At 48.0% G+C, this 23012-nt stretch overlaps 1 protein-coding gene across 1 annotated transcript in view; it reads left to right on the top strand.

Annotated features, from left to right (window-relative positions):
• LOC139551637 (phosphatidylinositol transfer protein alpha isoform-like) overlaps positions 1-23012 on the top strand; it is a 59498-nt gene that overhangs the window by 13531 nt on the left and 22955 nt on the right. The window contains exons 2-3 of the mRNA XM_071362905.1: positions 7099-7129; positions 22775-22920. Coding sequence (XP_071219006.1) covers positions 7099-7129; positions 22775-22920 — 177 coding nt within the window. The remainder of the gene's footprint in view (positions 1-7098; positions 7130-22774; positions 22921-23012) is intronic.

Consider the following 23012-nt stretch of genomic DNA (forward strand, 5'->3'; position numbering starts at 1 on the left):
CTGGAAGCCCAGTTTCTCAGCTCCTCTCTGTAAGTCAACCTGCTAGACATCGACTTTCATTATGTGAACAGAAGTCCTTTCCTCCCACCTTAAAAAGAAAATGAAAGCGAGAGAGAAAGAGAGAGAGAGATGGAAGGAATCCTCTCCTCTTTGAAGAAGGTGATAGATGTTGTATGACTCAGATTCTCTCTCTTTTCCGAATGAATAGAATCTCTCTGCTCTCTACCCTCTCTTCTCCTCTTCTCCTCTCTGTCTGTTCTTCTCCTCTCTCTGCCTGTTCTTCTTCTCTCTGCCTGTCCTCCCTCCCTCCCTCCCCTGCCTCTGCCTGCCCCTCCCTCCTCCTGCTCCCTGCTGCCCCCTCCTCCACCTCCCCTTGTTGTCCCCTCCCCTCCTCTCCCTCTGTCTCTCTCTCTGCCCTGTCTTCTCCTCTCTGCTGTCTTCTCCTCTCTCTGCTGTCCCTTCTCCTTTGTCCTGTTCTTCTCCTCTCTCTGCCTGTTCTTCTCCTCTCTGCCTGTTCTTCTCCTCTCTGGCTGTTCTTCTCCTCTCTCTGCCTGTTCTTCTCCTCTCTCTGCCTGTTCTTCTCCTCTCTCTGCCTGTTCTTCTCCTCTCTCTGCCTGTTCTTCTCCTCTCTCTGCCTGTTCTTCTCCTCTCTCTGCCTGTTCTTCTCCTCTCTCTGCCTGTTCTTCTCCTCTCTCTGGCTGTTCTTCTCCTCTCTCTGCCTGTTCTTCTCCTCTCTCTGCCTGTTCTTCTCCTCTCTCTGGCTGTTCTTCTCCTCTCTCTGCCTGTTCTTCTCCTCTCTCTGCCTGTTCTTCTCCTCTCTCTGCCTGTTCTTCTCCTCTCTCTGCCTGTTCTTCTCCTCTCTCTGGCTGTTCTTCTCCTCTCTCTGCCTGTTCTTCTCCTCTCTCTGCCTGTTCTTCTCCTCTCTGCCTGTTCTTCTCCTCTCTGCCTGTTCTTCTCCTCTCTCTGCCTGTTCTTCTCCTCTCTCTGCCTGTTCTTCTCCTGTCTCTGCCTGTTCTTCTCCTCTCTCTGCATGTTCTTCTCCTCTCTCTGGCTGTTCTTCTCCTCTCTCTGCCTGTTCTTCTCCTCTCTCTGGCTGTTCTTCTCCTCTCTCTGCCTGTTCTTCTCCTCTCTCTGCCTGTTCTTCTCCTCTCTCTGGCTGTTCTTCTCATCTCTCTGCCTGTTCTTCTCCTCTCTCTGCCTGTTCTTCTCCTCTCTGCCTGTTCTTCTCCTCTCTGCCTGTTCTTCTCCTCTCTCTGCCTGTTCTTCTCCTCTCTCTGCCTGTTCTTCTCCTGTCTCTGCCTGTTCTTCTCCTCTCTCTGCCTGTTCTTCTCCTCTCTCTGCCTGTTCTTCTCCTCTCTCTGCCTGTTCTTCTCCTCTCTGCCTGTTCTTCTCCTCTCTCTGCCTGTTCTTCTCCTCTCTCTGCCTGTTCTTCTCCTCTCTCTGCCTGTTCTTCTCCTCTCTCTGCCTGTTCTTCTCCTCTCTCTGCCTGTTCTTCTCCTCTCTCTGCCTGTTCTTCTCATCTCTCTGGCTGTTCTTCTCCTCTCTGCCTGTTCTTCTTCTCTCTGCCTGTTCTTCTCCTCTCTGCTTGTTCTTCTCCTCTCTCTGCCTGTTCTTCTCCTCTCTCTGCCTGTTCTTCTCCTCTCTCTGCCTGTTCTTCTCCTCTCTCTGCCTGTTCTTCTCCTCTCTCTGCCTGTTCTTCTCCTCTCTCTGGCTGTTCTTCTCCTCTCTCTGCCTGTTCTTCTCCTCTCTCTGCCTGTTCTTCTCCTCTCTCTGCCTGTTCTTCTCCTCTCTCTGCCTGTTCTTCTCCTCTCTCTGCCTGTTCTTCTCCTCTCTCTGCCTGTTCTTCTCCTCTCTCTGCCTGTTCTTCTCCTCTCTCTGCCTGTTCTTCTCCTCTCTCTGCCTGTTCTTCCCCTCTCTGCCTGTTCTTCTCCTCTCTGCCTGTTCTTCTCCTCTCTCTGCCTGTTCTTCTCCTCTCTCTGCCTGTTCTTCTCCTGTCTCTGCATGTTCTTCTCCTCTCTCTGGCTGTTCTTCTCCTCTCTCTGCCTGTTCTTCTCCTCTCTCTGCCTGTTCTTCTCCTCTCTCTGCCTGTTCTTCTCCTCTCTCTGCCTGTTCTTCTCCTCTCTCTGCCTGTTCTTCTCCTCTCTCTGGCTGTTCTTCTCCTCTCTCTGCCTGTTCTTCTCCTCTCTCTGCCTGTTCTTCTCCTCTCTCTGCCTGTTCTTCTCCTCTCTCTGCCTGTTCTTCTCATCTCTCTGGCTGTTCTTCTCCTCTCTGCCTGTTCTTCTTCTCTCTGCCTGTTCTTCTCCTCTCTCTGCCTGTTCTTCTCCTCTCTCTGCCTGTTCTTCTCCTCTCTCTGCCTGTTCTTCTCCTCTCTCTGCCTGTTCTTCTCCTCTCTCTGCCTGTTCTTCTCCTCTCTCTGCCTGTTCTTCTCCTCTCTCTGCCTGTTCTTCTCCTCTCTCTGCCTGTTCTTCTCCTCTCTCTGGCTGTTCTTCTCCTCTCTCTGGCTGTTCTTCTCCTCTCTCTGCCTGTTCTTCTCCTCTCTCTGCCTGTTCTTCTCCTCTCTCTGCCTGTTCTTCTCCTCTCTCTGCCTGTTCTTCTCCTCTCTCTGCCTGTTCTTCTCATCTCTCTGGCTGTTCTTCTCCTCTCTGCCTGTTCTTCTTCTCTCTGCCTGTTCTTCTCCTCTCTGCTTGTTCTTCTCCTCTCTCTGCCTGTTCTTCTCCTCTCTCTGCCTGTTCTTCTCCTCTCTCTGCCTGTTCTTCTCCTCTCTCTGCCTATTCTTCTCCTCTCTCTGCCTGTTCTTCTCCTCTCTCTGCCTGTTCTTCTCCTCTCTCTGCCTGTTCTTCTCCTCTCTCTGCCTGTTCTTCTCCTCTCTCTGGCTGTTCTTCTCCTCTCTCTGCCTGTTCTTCTCCTCTCTCTGCCTTTTCTTCTCCTCTCTCTGCCTGTTCTTCTCCTCTCTCTGCCTGTTCTTCTCCTCTCTCTGCCTGTTCTTCTCATCTCTCTGGCTGTTCTTCTCCTCTCTGCCTGTTCTTCTTCTCTCTGCCTGTTCTTCTCCTCTCTGCTTGTTCTTCTCCTCTCTCTGCCTGTTCTTCTCCTCTCTCTGCCTGTTCTTCTCCTCTCTCTGCCTGTTCTTCTCCTCTCTCTGCCTGTTCTTCTCCTGTCTCTGCCTGTTCTTCTCCTCTCTCTGCATGTTCTTCTCCTCTCTCTGGCTGTTCTTCTCCTCTCTCTGCCTGTTCTTCTCCTCTCTCTGCCTGTTCTTCTCCTCTCTCTGCCTGTTCTTCTCCTCTCTCTGCCTGTTCTTCTCCTCTCTCTGGCTGTTCTTCTCCTCTCTCTGCCTGTTCTTCTCCTCTCTCTGCCTGTTCTTCTCCTCTCTCTGCCTGTTCTTCTCCTCTCTCTGCCTGTTCTTCTCCTCTCTCTGCCTGTTCTTCTCATCTCTCTGGCTGTTCTTCTCCTCTCTGCCTGTTCTTCTCCTCTCTGCCTGTTCTTCTCCTCTCTGCTTGTTCTTCTCCTCTCTCTGCCTGTTCTTCTCCTCTCTCTGCCTGTTCTTCTCCTCTCTCTGCCTGTTCTTCTCCTCTCTCTGCCTGTTCTTCTCCTCTCTCTGCCTGTTCTTCTCCTCTCTCTGGCTGTTCGTCTCCTCTCTCTGCCTGTTCTTCTCCTCTCTCTGCCTGTTCTTCTCCTCTCTCTGCCTGTTCTTCTCCTCTCTCTGCCTGTTCTTCTCATCTCTCTGGCTGTTCTTCTCCTCTCTCTGCCTGTTCTTCTCCTCTCTCTGCCTGTTCTTCTCCTCTCTGCCTGTTCTTCTCCTCTCTGCCTGTTCTTCTCCTCTCTCTGCCTGTTCTTCTCCTCTCTCTGCCTGTTCTTCTCCTGTCTCTGCCTGTTCTTCTCCTCTCTCTGCATGGTCTTCTCCTCTCTCTGGCTGTTCTTCTCCTCTCTCTGCCTGTTCTTCTCCTCTCTCTGCCTGTTCTTCTCCTCTCTCTGCCTGTTCTTCTCCTCTCTGCCTGTTCTTCTCCTCTCTCTGCCTGTTCTTCTCCTCTCTCTGCCTGTTCTTCTCCTCTCTCTGCCTGTTCTTTTCCTCTCTCTGCCTGTTCTTCTCCTCTCTCTGCCTGTTCTTCTCCTCTCTGCCTGTTCTTCTCCTCTCTCTGCCTGTTCTTCTCCTCTCTCTGCCTGTTCTTCTCCTCTCTCTGCCTGTTCTTCTCCTCTCTCTGCCTGTTCTCCTCCTCTCTCTGCCTGTTCTCCTCCTCTCTCTGCCTGTTCTTCTCCTCTCTCTGCCTGTTCTTCTCCTCTCTCTGCCTGTTCTTCTCCTCTCTCTGCCTGTTCTTCTCCTCTCTCTGCCTGTTCTTCTCTTCTCTCTGCCTGTTCTTCTCCTCTCTCTGCCTGTTCTCCTCCTCTCTCTGCCTGTTCTCCTCCTCTCTCTGCCTGTTCTCCGCCTCTCTCTAACTGTTCTTCGCCTGTCTCTGCCTGTTCTCCTCCTCTCTCTGCCTGTTCTCCTCCTCTCTCTGCCTGTTCTTCTCCTCTCTCTGCCTGTTCTTCTCCTCTCTCTGCCTGTTCCTCTCCTCTCTCTGCCTGTTCTTCTCCTCTCTCTGCTTGTTCTTCTCCTCTCTCTGCCTGTTCTTCTCCTCTCTCTGCCTGTTCTTCTCCTCTCTCTGCCTGTTCCTCTCCTCTCTCTGCCTGTTCTTTTCCTCTCTCTGCCTGTTCTTCTCCTCTCTCTGCCTGTTCTTTTCCTCTCTCTGCCTGTTCTTCTCCTCTCTCTGCCTGTTCTTCTCCTCTCTCTGCCTGTTCTTCTCCTCTCTCTGCCTGTTCTTCTCCTCTCTGGCTGTTCTTCTCCTCTCTCTGCCTGTTTTTCTCCTCTCTCTGCCTGTTCTTCTCCTCTCTCTGCCTGTTCTTCTTCTCTCTCTGCCTGTTCTTCTCCTCTCTCTGCCTGTTCTTCTCCTCTCTCTGCCTGTTCTTCTCCTCTCTGGCTGTTCTTCTCCTGTCTCTGCCTGTTCTTCTCCTCTCTCTGCCTGTTCTTCTCCTCTCTCTGCCTGTTCTTCTCCTCTCTCTGCCTGTTCTTCTCCTCTCTCTGCCTGTTCTTCTCCTCTCTCTGCCTGTTCTTCTCCTCTCTCTGCCTGTTCTTCTCCTCTCTCTGCCTGTTCTTCTCCTCTCTCTGCCTGTTCTTCTCCTCTCTCTGCCTGTTCTTCTCCTCTCTCTGCCTGTTCCTCTCCTCTCTCTGCCTGTTCTTCTCCTCTCTCTGCCTGTTCTTCTCCTCTCTCTGCCTGTTCTTCTCCTCTCTCTGCCTGTTCTTCTCCTGTCTCTGCCTGTTCTTCTCCTCTCTCTGCCTGTTCTTCTCCTGTCTCTGCCTGTTCTTCTCCTCTCTCTGCCTGTTCTTCTCCTGTCTCTGCCTGTTCTTCTCTCTCTCTGCCTGTTCTTCTCCTGTCTCTGCCTGTTCTTCTCCTCTCTCTGCCTGTTCTTCTCCTGTCTCTGCCTGTTCTTCTCCTGTCTCTGCCTGTTCTTCTCCTCTCTCTGCCTGTTCTTCTCCTCTCTCTGCCTGTTCCTCTCCTCTCTCTGCCTGTTCTTCTCCTCTCTCTGCCTGTTCTTCTCCTCTCTCTGCCTGTTCTTCTCCTCTCTCTGCCTGTTCTTCTCCTCTCTCTGCCTGTTCTTCTCCTCTCTCTGCCTGTTCTTCTCCTCTCTCTGCCTGTTCTTCTCCTCTCTCTGCCTGTTCTTCTCCTGTCTCTGCCTGTTCTTCTCCTCTCTCTGCCTGTTCTTCTCCTGTCTCTGCCTGTTCTTCTCCTCTCTCTGCCTGTTCTTCTCCTGTCTCTGCCTGTTCTTCTCCTCTCTCTGCCTGTTCTTCTCCTGTCTCTGCCTGTTCTTCTCCTCTCTCTGCCTGTTCTTCTCCTGTCTCTGCCTGTTCTTCTCCTGTCTCTGCCTGTTCTTCTCCTCTCTCTGCCTGTTCTTCTCCTGTCTCTGCCTGTTCTTCTCCTCTCTCTGCCTGTTCTTCTCCTGTCTCTGCCTGTTCTTCTCCTGTCTCTGCCTGTTCTTCTCCTCTCTCTGCCTGTTCTTCTCCTGTCTCTGCCTGTTCTTCTCCTCTCTCTGCCTGTTCTTCTCCTGTCTCTGCCTGTTCTTCTCCTCTCTCTGCCTGTTCTTCTTCTCTCTCTGTCTGTTCTCCTCCTCTCTGGCTGTTCTTCTTCTCTCTCTGTCTGTTCTTCTCCTCTCTGGCTGTTCTTCTTCTCTCTCTGCCTGTTCTTCTCCTCTCTCTGCCTGTTCTTCTTCTCTCTCTGCCTGTTCTTCTCCTCTCTCTGCCTGTTCTTCTCCTGTCTCTGCCTGTTCTTCTCCTCTCTCTGCCTGTTCTTCTCCTGTCTCTGCCTGTTCTTCTCCTCTCTCTGCCTGTTCTTCTTCTCTCTCTGTCTGTTCTTCTCCTCTCTGGCTGTTCTTCTTCTCTCTCTGTCTGTTCTTCTCCTCTCTGGCTGTTCTTCTTCTCTCTCTGCCTGTTCTTCTCCTCTCTCTGCCTGTTCTTCTTCTCTCTGCCTGTTCTTCTCCTCTCTCTGCCTGTTCTTCTCCTCTCTCTGCCTGTTCTTCTCCTCTCTCTGCCTGTTCTTCTCCTCTCTCTGTCTGTTCTTCTTCTCTGCTCTCTTCCCTCTCTTCTCCTCTCTCTGCCTTTGACTGTAGTGGTATAATGGCTGTTGAGACATATCTGGATAGAGGGGAGATGAGACCACATTATTCATTCACTGATTAAGTAGTGCCCCCTACTGGACCTCCAACACCACTTCCAGCAGCATCTGGTCTCCCATCCAGGGACCAACTAGGACCGCTGTTGGTTGTTCTGTCGGAACTAACAGTTTTTTATAATCTCTCTCTCTCTCTCTCTCTCTCTCTCTCTCTCTCTCTCTCTCTCTCTCTCTCTCTCTCTCTCTCTCTCTCTCTCTCTCTCTCCCTCCATCTCCACTCTCTCTCTCTTTCTCTCTCTCCCTCTCTCTCTCTCTCTCTGCCTCTCTCCCTCCATCTCCACTCTCTCCCTCTCCATCTCTCTCTCTCACCCTCTCCTATATCTCTTTCTCTCTTTCTCTCTCGCTCTCTCTTTGCCTCTCTCCCTCCATCTTCACTCTCTCTCTCTTTCTCTCTCTCTCTCAGTCGAGTTATTCTGCCGATATCAGTGGAAGAGGTAAGTTCTGTTTTAGTACTTGTGTGTATGTATGTGTGTGTGTGTGTGTGTGTGTGTGTGTGTGTGTGTGTGTGTGTGTGTGTGTGTGTGTGTGTGTGTGTGTGTGTATGTGCCTGCGAGTGTGTGTGTGTATATGTGCCTGCGAGTGTGTGTGTGTGTGTGTCATGCTTTTAAAGCATTGATCACATAATGATCGCTCTAACTTCACTGATTAACCACACATAATCACAGATGGATTTCTGTTACATGAACTGCAGTCCAATGTCATTAGTATTTCACAGGCCAATGTCATTAGTATTTCACAGGCCTGAACTACAGTCCAATTAGTATTTTGTGTATTTAATTACATTTTGATTTATAAAATCAGCACCCTAACTTTCCGCTATGTGTAAATGTAAAAATGAACAATTGCAAAGCATGCTGAGTATTATTCTAATGAGCTCCGCCCAGAAACAAGGCCAAGAATAATGCCCAGTGTGCTTTGCAGTTCATTTTCACACACACACTGCCCTCGGAAAGTATTCAGACCCCTTGACTTTTTCTACATTTTATTACATTACAGCCTTATTCTAAAATTGATAAAATTGTTTTTTCCCCCTCATCAATCTACACACAATACCCCATAATGACATCACAATACCCCATAATGACATCACAATACCCCATAATGGCGTCACAATACCCCATAATGACGTCACAATACCCCATAATGACATCACAATACCCCATAATGACGTCACAATACCCCATAATGACATCACAATACCCCATAATGACATCACAATACCCCATAATGAGACTCAAAATTGAACTCCGGTGCTGTTTCCATTGGTCATCCTTCAGATGTTTCTACAACTTGATTGGAGTCCACCTGTGGTAAATTCAATTGATTGGACATGATTTGGAAAGGCACACACCTGTCTATATAAGGTCCCACAGTTGACAGTGGATGTCAGAGTAAAAACCAATCCATGAGGTCAAGGGAATTGTCTATAGAGCTCCGAGACAGGATTGTGTTGAGGCACAGATCTGGGGAAGGGTACCAAAACATTTCTGCAGCATTGAAGGTCCACAAGAACACAGTGGCCTCCATCATTCTTAAATGGAAGAAGTTTGGAACCACCAAGACTCTTCCTAGAGCTGGCCGTCTGGTCAAACTGAGCAATCAGGGGAGAAGGGCCTTGGTCAGGGAGGTGACCAATAACCCGATGGTCACTCTGACAGAGCTCCAGAGTTCCTAGAGCTCTGTCACATCTGGATGAAGCATGGTGGTCACAGCATTGGGGATGTTTTTCAGCGACAGGGACTGGGAGACTCGTCATGATCGAGGCAAAGATGAACAGAGCAAAGTACAGAGAGAGATCCTTGATGAAAACAAGTCTCTGAATGTCCTCGAGTGGCCCAGCCAGAGTCCGGACTTGAACCCAATCGAACATCTCTGGAGAGACCTGAAAATAGCTATGCAGCGACACTCCCCATCCAACCTGACAGAGCTTGAGAGGATCTGCAGAGAAGAATGGGAGAAACTCCCAAAATACAGGTGTGCCAAGCTTGTAGCGTCATACCCAAGAAGACTCGAGGCTGTAATCGCTGCCAAAGGTGCTTCAACAAAGTACTGAGTAAAGGGTCTGAATACTTATTTAAATGTCAGAAGGATAGTAGATGGGACCTGGCTACATAGGGTCAGAAGGATAGTAGATGGGACCTGGCTACATAGGGTCAGAAGGATAGTAGATGGGACCTGGTTACATAGGGTCAGAAGGATAGTAGATGGACCTGGGTCAGAAGGATAGTAGATGGGACCTGGCTACATAGGGTCAGAAGGATAGTAGATGGGACCTGGCTACATAGGGTCAGAAGGATAGTAGATGGGACCTGGCTGCATAGGGTCAGAAGGATAGTAGATGGGACCTGGTTACATAGGGTCAGAAGGATAGTAGATGGACCTGGGTCAGAAGGATAGTAGATGGGACCTGGCTACATAGGGTCAGAAGGATAGTAGATGGGACCTGGCTACATAGGGTCAGAAGGATAGTAGATGGGACCTGGCTACATAGGGTCAGAAGGATAGTAGATGGGACCTGGCTACATAGGGTCAGAAGGATAGTAGATGGGACCTGGCTACATAGGGTCAGAAGGATAGTAGATGGGACCTGGCTACATAGGGTCAGAAGGAGAGTAGATGGGACCTGGCTGCATAGGGTCAGAAGGATAGTGCACCTGCAAACAACAAAATAACATTAAGATTAGTTAATGAAAAGAAAATGTAACTTAAAACGTAATATCATGTTTTAATGCATTATTTTCAGGTAAGTTTCACTTCACCTACAAATGTGCAGAGCAGCAGCAGTGTGTAATGAACACGAGGGAGACAGAGAGCTGGTTTCAAGTGCAGAACGCAGCAGGTGTTTATTGAAAGGGACCACAGGAGGAGGCAGGGTGCTGGGTCCAGGGGCAGGCAGAAGGTCATACACAGGAGGAGGCAGGTAGCTGGGTCCAGGGGCAGGCAGAAGGTCATACACAGGAGGCGGCAGGTAGCTGGGTCCAGGGGCAGGCAGAAGGTCATACACAGGAGGAGGCAGGTAGTTGGGTCCAGGGGCAGGCAGAAGGTCATACACAGGAGGAGGCAGGTAGTTGGGTCCAGGGGCAGGCAGAAGGTCATACACAGGAGGCGGCAGGTAGCTGGGTCCAGGGGCAGGCAGAAGGTCATACACAGGAGGAGGCAGGTAGCTGGGTCCAGGGGCAGGCAGAAGGTCATACACAGGAGGCGGCAGGTAGCTGGGTCCAGGGGCAGGCAGAAGGTCATACACAGGAGGAGGCAGGTAGTTGGGTCCAGGGGCAGGCAGAAGGTCATACACAGGAGGAGGCAGGTAGTTGGGTCCAGGGGCAGGCAGAAGGTCATACACAGGAGCAGGCAGGTAGCTGGGTCCAGGGGCAGGCAGAAGGTCATACACAGGAGGAGGCAGGGTGCTGGTTCCAGGGACAGGCAGAAGGTCATACACAGGAGGAAGCAGGTAGCTGGGTCCAGGGACAGGCAGAAGGTCATACACAGGAGGAGGCAGGTAGCTGGGTCCAGGGGCAGGCAGAAGGTCATACACAGGAGGAGGCAGGTAGCTGGGTCCAGGGGCAGGCAGAAGGTCATACACAGGAGGAGGCAGGTAGCTGGGTCCAGGGGCAGGCAGAAGGGTATACACGGTAGGTCCAAAAATGGCAACAGTACAGGCAGGGAATAGGCAAAAGGCGTTGTGAGTGAGGCAGGCAAAAACTATCAAACACGGGAGGAGAGAAGGACGGGGAAAAAAACAGCGCTCCGAATAAGTGTGTCTCAAAGCAAACAATAACTCACATGGATGGGGTGCAAGGAACTGATCTAAATAGTGTGGGAGGATGACATGCAGGTGTGTGAACAGGTGATTAGAATTCCGGTGATTGGGATCTGGAGAGTGAGCTGGAAAGTGGGCTGCGTTCAGGGGAACAAAGTGTTTGGGAGTGTGAGTTGGACGCAGACGTTACACAGTGCAGCAGCACTGCATACAGAAACATCATCTTGGAAACGAGAAGTTAAAATGATAACACACAGCCCGACTACACGTACCTCTGGAAAATACAGAAATTATGTGAGATCAATAATGTGGTGCCAATCATGTTGGAGGTCAATTAAATAATCAAAACGTGTTGTTAATGCTTTACATGCCAAGTGTTGAAATCGATTCCTTGTAGAGACGCCACACTGCTGCTTTTGTCACAGTTTTCCACCAAAGTGTTTGTGTCCTGGGTGACTTCCTGGTAATACTATTGCATTATCCTCTGCATAGCTGTTGATGAAGTTCCCCACTCGCTGCAAGTCCTCATGCTTCAGGTGTAACCTGTGCTGCTTGGACTAGCTCTCTTTCTGATGGGAGGCATTAGACCATTCTCCTTTTTTATTTCATCTTTATTTAACCAGGTAGGCTAGTTTAGAACAAGTTCTCATTTACAATTGCGACCTGGCCAAGATAAAGCAAAGCAGTTCGACACATACAACAACACAGAGTTACATATGGAGTAAAACAAACATACAGTCAATAATACAGTAGAAAAATAAGTCTATATACAATGTGAGCAAATGAGGTGAGATAAGGGAGGTGAAGGCAAAAAAAGGCCATGGTGGCGAAGTAAATACAATATAGCAAGTAAAACACTGGAATGGTAGATTTGCATTGGGAGAATGTGCAAAGGAGCAAAATAAATAAATAAATAAATACAGTAGGGAAAGAGGTAGTTGTTTGGGCTAAATTATAGATGGGCTATGTACAGGTGCAGTAATCTATGAGCTTCTCTGACAGCTGGTGCTTAAAGCTAGTGAGGGAGATAAGTGTTTCCGGTTTCAGAGATTTTTGTAGTTCGTTCCAGTCATTGGCAAGCGAGAACTGGAAGGAGAGGCGGCCAAAGGAAGAATTGGTTTTGGGGGTGACCAGAGAGATATACCTGCTGGAGCGCATGCTACAGGTGGGTGCTGCTATGGTTACCAGCGAGCTGAGATAAGGGGGGACTTTACCTAGCAGGGTCTTGTAGATGACCTGGAGCCAGTGGGTTTGGCGACGAGTATGAAGCGAGGGCCAGCCAACGAGAGTGTACAGGTCACAGTGGTGGGTAGTATATGGGGCTTTGGTGACAAAATGGATGGCACTGTGATAGACTGCATTCAATTTATTGAGTAGGGTATTGGAGGCTATTTTGTAAATGACATCGCCGAAGTCGAGGATCGGTAGGATGGTCAGTTTTACAAGGGTATGTTTGGCAGCATGAGTGAAGGATGCTTTGTTGCGAAATAGGAAGCCAATTCTAGATTTGACTTTGGATTGGAGATGTTTGATGTGAGTCTGGAAGGAGAGTTTACAGTCTAACCAGACACCTAGGTATTTGTAGTTGTCCACATAATCTAAGTCAGAACCGTCCAGCGTAGTGATGTTGGACGGGCGGTCAGGTGCAGGCAGCGATCGGTTGAAGAGCATGCATTTAGTTTTACTTGTATTTAAGAGCAATTGGAGGCCACGGAAGGAGAGTTGTATGGCATTGAAGCTCGTCTGGAGATTAGTTAACACAGTTTGCAAAGAAGGGCCAGAAGGGCCAGAAGTATACAGAATGGTGTCGTCTGCGTAGAGGTGGATCAGAGACTCACCAGCAGCAAGAGCAGCATCATTGATGTATAAAGAGAAGAGAGTCGGTCCAAGAATTGAACCCTGTGGCACCCCCATAGACTGCCAGAGGCCCGGACAACAGGTCCTCCGATTTGACACACTGAACTCTATCTGAGAAGTAGTTGGTGAACCAGGCGAGGCAGTCATTTGAGAAACCAAGGCTATCGAGTCTGCCGATGAGGATGTGGTGATTGACAGAGTCGAAAGCCTTGGCCAGGTCAATGAATACGGCTGCACAGTATTGTTTCTTATCGATGGCGGTTAGGACCTTGAGCGTGGCTGAGGTGCACCCATGACCAGCTCTGAAACCAGATTGCATAGCGGAGAAGGTATCGTGGGATTCGAAATTGTCGGTAATCTGTTTGTTGACTTGGCTTTCGAAGACCTTAGAAAGGCAGGGTAGGATAGATATAGGTCTGTAGCAGTTTGGGTCAAGAGTGTCCCCCCCTTTGAAGAGGGGGATGACCGCAGCTGCTTTTCAATCTTTGGGAATCTCAGACGACACGAAAGAGAGGTTGAACAGGCTAGTAATAGGGATTGCAACAATTTCTGCAGATAATTTTAGAAAGAGAGGGTCCAGGTTGTCTAGCCCGGCTGATTTGTAGGGGTCCAGATTTTGCATCTCTTTCAAAACATCAGCTGACTGGATTTGGGAGAAGAAGAAATGGGGAAGGCTTGGGCGAGTTGCTGTGGGGGGTGCAGTGCTGTTGACCGGGGTAGGGGTAGCCAGGTGGAAAGCATGGCCAGCCGTAGAAAAATGCTTATTGAAATTCTCAATTATAGTGGATATATCGGTGGTGACAGTGTTTCCTGTCCTCAGTGCAGTGGGCAGCTGGGAGGAGGTGTTCTTATTCTCCATGGACTTTACAGTGTTCCAGAACTTTTTTGAGTTTGTGTTGCAGGAAGCACATTTCTGCTTGAAAAAGCTAGCCTTGGCTTTTCTAACTGCCTGTGTATATTGGTTTCTAGCTTCCCTGAAAAGTTGCATATCACGGGGGCTGTTCGATGCTAATGCAGAACACCATAGGATGTTTTTGTGTTGGTTAAGGGCAGTCAGGTCTGGAGAGAACCAAGGGCCATATTCAACCGGGGTTGAACGTTCGTAAATTCGTCATTATTCATTATTCTGCGCTCGGGTACACTCAGACGAGAGTGCTCTGAAACAGTTGTTGCAGTGCCATTTCTATTGAAATGGATACTTGCATAGTGGAGTCTTTTTGTTAAGTGTTACTACGCGATACATTAAAAAAAATAAAAACCACATTAGACAGGATTAATTACATATACCAGCTCAAATAGACAGAAGCATGCTATATGGCAGATTAATCCAAACTCATCTCTCGGCATGTCCAGCCCACTCAACCAACCAGGCTCATAATTTAACAATTTTATTCGTATTAACAGATGGCATACATGTTTATTATTAAGGCACATGAAAGTTCACATGTTCCAGAAGGCATTTCTGGCCCCCAAAAAAACATTTAGATTAAAAAAAAAAAGTTTACGTTCAAACGGCTCTCCTGTGAGGTAGTGACGCGCGACATATGCCTCATTTCCTGAAACGAGTCACATATTTTTCCTGTACTCTATAGTGAAGGAAAAGCAGCCATCAAGTGCTCAACATATGTGGGAACTCCTTCAAGACTGTTGAAAAACATTCCTCATGAAGCTGGTTGAGAGAATGCCAAGAGTGTGCAAAGCTTTCATCAAGGAAAAGGGTGGCTACTTTGAAGAATCTCAAATATAAAATATATTTTGATTTGTTGAACACTTTTTGTTTATTACCAGAGTTGTGGACTCGAGTCACATGACTTGGACTCGAGTCAGACTCGAGTCACAAATATGATGACTTGCAACTCGACTTTGACTTTAACACCAATAACTCGTGACTTAACTTGGACTTGAGCCTTATGACTCGACCTGACTTGATACCCTCCCCAAGCCCAAATATTAAAAATGATGCTATTAAAAACAGTTTTAATTTAATTTAGCTGATTACAGTTTGAATCGGACAGCAGCCAATCAAATTGTGACAGCTGAGAAAAAGTTGCGCGTGGCAGTGCAGAGGAACGTTGGCGGGTGAATTCAGATGGAGCCCTTGGAAAGATGATACCCAAAATTATTATTTTAGAATATAAAGACTACGCTGTATCAACAAAAAAACGGATTGCAACTTCCAAAACATACGGGAAGAACATGACAGACGGAGGCGCAACAACTTCCAACTTTGTTCGACATTTGAAGCTGCACAAAGAACGGTAAGTCGTGGCTAATATGGCCGACGTTAAATCAATGAGCCTCCACACAGTCAGTCGGTGCGTGAACGTGATCATTGCACCCAGGATTAAGCAACAACTGGCTAGGCAGTTGGTAGCCTAAATCCTGCCTGATGTTACTGCTGTTCCTAAAGCCATTGACATGTGTTAGCCTACTGTAACCACACAGAGTGTGTGTGTGTTAAGGTTGGACGATTGTGTACAAGCCTACATCGCTCGATTGCGATCCTCGATAGTCGATCACTATTGGGGGGGGTCTTTCTCATGACTACCCATGTATTTCCATGGAAAGTAATAAATATAGAGATATTTTTAAAAGCATTCATAATTTGCGTAAATGTAATATACTAACTATTACTCTTTTTAAAAATATGAAATGGTATTACATTTGGTGAAGAGCACATTATGACTTGTTTAGGACTCGAAACTCAACGTTTAGGACTTGAGACGTGACTCGGACTTGCCTGTCTTGACTTGGGACTTGAGTGATAAGACTTGAGACGTACCTGTGACTTGTAAAACAATGACTTTGTCCCACCTCTGGTTACTACATGATTCCATATGTGTTATTTCATAGTTTTGATGTCTTCACTATTATTCTACAATGTAGAAAATAGTAAAAATAAAGAAAAAACCTTGAGTAGGTGTGTCCAAACGTTTGGCTAGTACTGTATATAAATATATATACATATATACAGTACCAGTATATATACATACATATCTTTTAAAATATATTGTCCTTTATTATTTTCTCCTAACCCCTATCCCCTAACCCCTAACCCCTAACCCCTATCCCCTAATCCCTATCCCCTAACCCCTAACCCCTAACCCTAACCCCTATCCCCTATCCCTCACCCCTAACCTCTAACCCCTAACCCCTAACCCCTAACCCCTATCCCCTAACCCCTACCCCCTACCCCCTAACCCTACCCCTAACCCCTAACCCCTAACCCCTATCCCCTATCGCCTATCCCCTAACCCCTAACCCCTATCCCCTAACCCCTAACCCCTATCCCCTAACCCATATCCCCTATCCCCTAACCCCTCACCCCTAACCTATATCCCCTAACCCCTCACCCCTAACCCCTAACCCCTATCCCCTATCCCCTATCCCCTAACCCATATCCCCTATCCCCTATCCCCTAACCCCTAACCCCTCACCCCTAACCTATATCCCCTAACCCCTCACCCCTAACCCCTAACCCCTATCCCCTATCCCCTAATCCCTAACCCAACCCTCCCCTAATTGGAGCTAACAAATGGACAACGACACTTAGGCTTCTACTTCCAGCTATTACAAACTATCAACATGTTACGGACACAGTGCGAAACAGTTATCTTTTATTTGTTTTTAGTCCCGTCCTTCAGCTCCCCTCAACCCCTCCCATCTATCTCTGACCACCATCCAGTCCCATCCTTCAGCTCCCCTCAACCCCTCCCATCTATCTCTGACCACCATCCAGTCCCATCCTTCAGCTCCCCTCAACCCCTCCCATCTATCTCTGACCACCATCCAGTCCCATCCTTCAGCTCCCCTCAACCCCTCCCATCTATCTCTGAACACCATCCAGTCCCATCCTTCAGCTCCCCTCAACCCCTCCCATCTATCTCTGACCACCATCCAGTCCCATCCTTCAGCTCCCCTCAACCCCTCCCATCTATCTCCTAACACCACCCAGTCCCATCCTTCAGTTCCCCTCAACCCCTCCCATCTATCTCCTAACACCATCCAGTCTCATCCTTCAGCTCCCCTCAACCCCTCCCATCTATCTCTGAACACCATCCAGTCCCATCCTTCAGCTCCCCTCAACCCCTCCCATCTATCTCCTAACACCATCCAGTCTCATCCTTCAGCTCCCCTCAACCCCTCCCATCTATCTCTGACCACCATCCAGTCCCATCCTTCAGCTCCCCTCAACCCCTCCCATCTATCTCTGACCACCATCCAGTCCCATCCTTCAGCTCCCCTCAACCCCTCCCATCTATCTCCTAACACCACCCAGTCCCATCCTTCAGTTCCCCTCAACCCCTCCCATCTATCTCTGAACACCATCCAGTCTCATCCTTCAGCTCCCCTCAACCCCTCCCATCTATCTCCTAACACCATCCAGTCTCATCCTTCAGCTCCCCTCAATCCCTCCCATCTATCTCTGAACACCATCCAGTCCCATCCTTCAGCTCCCCTCAACCCCTCCCATCTATCTCCTAACACCATCCAGTCTCATCCTTCAGTTCCCCTCAACCCCTCCCATCTATCTCTGACCACCATCCAGTCCCATCCTTCAGCTCCCCTCAACCCCTCCCATCTATCTCCTAACACCACCCAGTCCCATCCTTCAGTTCCCCTCAACCCCTCCCATCTATCTCTGAACACCATCCAGTCTCATCCTTCAGCTCCCCTCAACCCCTCCCATCTATCTCCTAACACCATCCAGTCTCATCCTTCAGCTCCCCTCAACCCCTCCCATCTATCTCTGACCACCATCCAGTCCCATCCTTCAGCTCCCCTCAACCCCTCCCATCTATCTCCTAACACCACCCAGTCCCATCCTTCAGTTCCCCTCAACCCCTCCCATCTATCTCTGAACACCATCCAGTCTCATCCTTCAGCTCCCCTCAACCCCTCCCATCTATCTCCTAACACCATCCAGTCCCATCCTTCAGCTCCCCTCAACCCCTCCCATCTATCTCTGAACACCATCCAGTCCCATCCTTCAGCTCCCCTCAACCCCTCCCATCTATCTCCTAACACCATCCAGTCTCATCCTTCAGCTCCCCTCAACCCCTCCCATCTATCTCCTAACACCATCCAGTCTCATCCTTCAGCTCCCCTCAACCCCTCCCATCTATCTCCTAACACCATCCAGTCTCATCCTTCAGCTCCCCTCAACCCCTCTGTGCTGTTTCATAAAGTTCTGAGCCTTTCTATTCTCATAGTTTCTACAGATTGTAAAGGAAAGATACAATTTGTTGCTAAAAGTATTATTATATTATTGATTGACTGACTATGACTTTTCAAATCACCCAATAGTGTTATCTGCAGAGTAAATGTTACACTTCTTCAACCATTCCTGGACCTGCGACCAAAAACAAACTACATATGGACAGTACCAAAATGAATGATCTAATGATTCTGTCTCTTTGCAGAAAATGTTTTGAATCCGGCAATGTTTTGCGTATAAGTTCGTAAACCATGTGCCATGGAATCGGTACATTGAAAATCTCTTACCAACTATTTTGCAATCTATATGGCACCGCTGTCAATTTATTGGTCCTTAAATGAAACTGGTTACTACTTTTTTATTCATCACAATTTTCTTTAACCAATTTTGGTCTTTAATGCCGACGGACAAGTTCCTTACTTTTTCCCCCTTGCGTGTGTGTGCATGTGTGTGTGGGAGCTTCTGTGTCCGTGGGTGCATGTGTGTGTGCGTATGTGAATGTGTGTGTGCTGTATTTTCCAATGGATTAGAGGTGATTAGGAAATGAAAGGATCCATTGTTCTGTGTTTATACACTGCACAGAGGAAGGATGGGGAAAGGAAAGGACGGGAAGTGGAGGGAAGGAGGGAAGAGGGAAGAGGAGAAGGGAGGGGAGGTACGAGAGGGTTTAGAGAAGTAGACATTGGTTTTAAGGAAAGAGAAGGAAGAGAAGAGAGAGGGACTGAGGACTGAGAAAGAGGGATAGAGAGAGAGGTTTTACTGTTAATTACTAATATTTTATTGTTTATGTTATTCAATTTGTTTCTTCTCACTTTTGTTTATTGTCTATTTCACATATGTTTCTCATGCCAAATAAACACCTTTTGAATGTTAATTACTTGGGGGGGGTAGAGAGAGAGAGAGAGAGAGGGTTGAGGGAAAGAGTGAGAGAGAGAGAGTGGTGTAGGGGGAAAAACATATGACATTATAAAATCCATGTACACAAACACCAAGTGTGCAGTTAAAATTGGCAAAAAAACACATAGATTTCCACAGGGCTGTGGGGTGAGACAGGGATGCATCTTAAGCCCCACCCTCTTCAACATATATATCAACGAATTGGCGCGGGCACTAGAACAGTCTGCAGCACCCGGCCTCACCCTACTTGAATCTGAAGTCTAATTTCTACTGTTTGCTGATGATCTGATGCTTCTGTCACCAACCAAGGAGGGCCTACACCAGCACCTAGATCTTCTGCACAGATTCTGTCAGACCTGGGCCCTGAAAGGAAATCTCACTAAGACAAAAATAATGGTGTTCCAAAAAAGGTCCAGTTGCCAGGACCACAAATACAAATTCCATCTAGACATCGTTCCCCTAGAGCACACAAAACACAATACATACCTCGGCCTAAACATCAGCGCCACAGGTAACTTCCACAAAGCTGTGAACAAGCTGAGAGACAAGGCAAGAAGGGCCTTCTATGCCAACAAAAGGAACATAAAATTCGACATACCAATTAGAAAGGAAGCCGTAGGCAGACCTGGCTCTCAAGAGAAGACAGGCTATGTGCACACTGCCCACAAAATTAGATAGAAACTGAGCGGCACTTCCTAACCTCCTGCCAAATGTATGACCATATTAGAGAAACATAAACTCAGCAAAAAAAGAAACGTTCCTTTTTCAGGACCCTGTCTTTCAAAGATAATTCGTAAAAATCCAAATAACTTCACAGATCTTCATTGTAAAGGGTTTAAACACTGTTTCCCATGCTTGTTCAATGAACTATAAACAATTAACCTGTGGAGCTGTCGTTAAGACACTAACAGCTTACAGACGGTAGGCAATTAAGGTCACAGGTAAGAAAACTTAGGACACTGAAGAGGCCTTTCTACTGACTCTGAAAAACACCAAAAGAAAGATGCCCAGGGTCCCTGCTCATCTGCGTGAACGTGCCTTCGGCATGCTGCAAGGAGGCATGAGGACTGCAGATGTGGCCAGGGCAATAAATTGCAATGTCCGTACTGTGAGACGCCTAAGACAGCGCTACAGGGAGACAGGACGGACAGCTGATCGTCCTCGCAGTGGCAGACCACGTGTAACAACACCTGCACAGGATCGGTACATCCGAACATCACACCTGCGGGACAGGTACAGGATGGCAACAATAACTGCCCGAGTTACACCAGGAACGCACAATCCCTCCATCAGTGCTCAGACTGTCCGCAATAGGCTGAGAGAGACTAGACTGAGGGCTTGTAGGCCTGTTGTAAGGCAGGTCCTCACCAGACATCACCGGCAACAACGTCGCCTATGGGCACAAACCCACCGTCGCTGGACCAGACAGGACTGCAAAAAGTGCTCTTCACTGATGAGTTGTGGTTTTGTCTCACCAGGGGTGATAATCGGATTTGTGTTTATCGTCGAAGGAATGAGTGTTACACCGAGGCCTGTACTCTGGAGTGGGATCGATTTGGAGGTGGAGGGTCCGTCATGGTCTGGGGGGGTGTGTCACAGCATCATCGGACTGAGCTTGTTGTCATTGCAGGTAATCTCAACGCTGTGTATTACAGGGAAGACATCCTCCTCCCTCATGTGGTACCCTTCCTGCAGGCTCATCCTGACATGACCCTCCAGCATGACAATGCCACCAGCCATACTGCTCGTTCTGTGCATGATTTCCTGCAAGACAGGAATGTCAGTGTTCTGCCATGGCCAGCGAAGAGCCCGGATCTCAATCCCATTGAGCACCTCTGGGACCTGTTGGATCGGAGGGTGAGGGCTAGGGCCATTCCCCACAGAAATGTCCGGGAACTTGCAGGTGCCTTGGTAGAAGAGTGGGGTAACATCTCACAGCAAGAACTGGCAAATCTGGTGCAGTCCATGAGGAGGAGATGCACTGCAGTACTTAATGCAGCTGGTTGGTGGCCACACCAGATACTGACTGTTACTTTTGATATTTACCCCCCCTTTGTTCAGGGACACATTATTCCATTTCTGTTAGTCACATTTCTGTGGAACTTGTTCAGTTTATGTCTCAGTTGTTGAATCTTGTTGTGTTCATACAAATATTTACACATGTTAATTAAGCTTGCTGAAAATAAACGCAGTTGACAGTGAGAGGACTTTTCTTTTTTTGCTGAGTTTATTTCCCTCAGATTACACAGATCCACGTAGAATTCGAAAACAAACCCAATTTTGATAAACTACCATATCTACTGGGTGAAATACCACAGTGTGCCATCACAGCAGCAATATTTGTGACCTGTTGCCACAAGAAAAGGGCAACCAGTGAAGAACAAACACCATTGTAAATACAACCCATATTTATGTTTATTTATTTTCCCTTTTGTACTTTAACCATTTGTACATTGTTACAACACTGTATATATACATGATATGACATCTGTAATGTCTTTATTCTTTTGGAACTTCTGTGAGTGTAATGTTTGCTGTTCATTTTTATTGTTTATTTCACTTTTGTATATTATCTACTTCACTTGCTTTGGCAATGTAAACATATGTTTCCCATGTCAATAAAGCACCTTAAAATTGAAATAGAAATTTAATTTAGAGATAGAGAGAGAGAGAGAGAGAGAGAAGGGGTAAGGGGGGTAGAGAGATGGGATCAGTCTATGGAGATTCATCCTGTAGTCCATCCTTTTGGATGAGGTGAATGGATGAGGTGAATGGATTAAATTAATGGATGAGGTGAATGGATGAGGTGAATAGATTAAATTAATGGATGAGGTGAATGGATCAGGTGAATGGATGAAATGAATGGATGAGGTGAATGGATCAGGTGAAAGGATCAGGTGAATGGATCAGGTGAATGGATCAGGTGAGGGAATCAGGTGAATGGATCAGGTGAATGGGTGAGGTGAGGGAATCAGGTGAATGGATGAAATTAATGGATGAGGTGAATGGATGACTGATGAATGAACTATTTCTCCTTTATTTCCACATAGACAAGGTAAAGCCGAGATTCAATCCGCCCTTTTTTCAGCAATGCAGGTTTTAAAGACAATGTCCCTGCGTTCTGGGAGACCACGTTCACTGTAAACACAGCATCTGTCGGCTCAATCTGACATTACCTTTAAAATGAAGCATTTCCCAGTTCTGCAATCAGATTCAATCCCTGCCCTAACGAATGCATGTTGTCGAGTTGACTTTTAAAAATAAAGTACCAAAGAGTCGACATTTACAGGTACAATGCATACGATCTCCTCAAGCGTTGGGAACATGGTCTTTAAAAAGCATCGTCAATAATTCACCTTTGATTGAATCTTGAGCATAAATCACTGAGAACATGGTCTTTGATACCCCTCTAGTACCAGGTGGGTCAGCTGTACTAACACACTGTCTCCCTCCTGTACCAGGTGGGTCAGCTGTACTAACACAACATCTCCCCCCTTTAGTACCAGGTGGGTCAGCTGTACTAACACAACATCTCCCCCCTTTAGTACCAGGTGGGTCAGCTGTACTAACACAACATCTCCCCCCTTTAGTACCAGGTGGGTCAGCTGTACTAACACAATGTCTCCCCCCTTTAGTACCAGGTGGGTCAGCTGTACTAACACAACATCTCCCCCCTTTAGTACCAGGTGGGTCAGCTGTACTAACACAATGTCTCCCCCCTTTAGTACCAGGTGGGTCAGCTGTACTAACACAACATCTCCCCCCTTTAGTACCAGGTGGGTCAGCTGTACTAACACAATGTCTCCCCCCTCCTGTACCAGGTGGGTCAGCTGTACTAACACAACATCTCCCCCCTTTAGTACCAGGTGGGTCAGCTGTACTAACACAACATCTCCCCCCTTTAGTACCAGGTGGGTCAGCTGTACTAACACAATGTCTCCCCCCTTTAGTACCAGGTGGGTCAGCTGTACTAACACAACATCTCCCCCCTTTAGTACCAGGTGGGTCAGCTGTACTAACACAACATCTCCCCCTCTAGTACCAGGTGGGTCAGCTGTATTAACACAACATCTCCCCCCTCTAGTACCAGGTGGGTCAGCTGTACTAACACAACATCTCCCCCTCTAGTACCAGGTGGGTCAGCTGTATTAACACAACATCTCCCCCCTCTAGTACCAGGTGGGTCAGCTGTACTAACACAACATCTCCCTCCTCTAGTACCAGGTGGGTCAGCTGTACTAACACAACGTCTCCCCCCTTTAGTACCAGGTGGGTCAGCTGTACAAACACAACGTCTCCCCCCTTTAGTACCAGGTGGTTCAGCTGTACTAACACAATGTCTCCCTCCAGTACCAGGTGGGTCAGCTGTACTCAGTAGCCGAGGCCAGTAAGAACGAGACAGGGGGAGGAGAGGGAGTAGAGGTCTTGAAGAATGAACCTTACGAGAAGGACGGGGAGAAAGGACAGTACACACACAAGATATACCACCTGCAGAGGTACACACACACACGCAAACGCACACGCACACACACACACACACACACACACACACACACACACACACACACACACACACACACACACACAC

Source organism: Salvelinus alpinus, chromosome 24 (assembly GCF_045679555.1).
Source record: "Salvelinus alpinus chromosome 24, SLU_Salpinus.1, whole genome shotgun sequence".
In the NCBI taxonomy this organism is placed as follows: domain Eukaryota; kingdom Metazoa; phylum Chordata; class Actinopteri; order Salmoniformes; family Salmonidae; genus Salvelinus; species Salvelinus alpinus.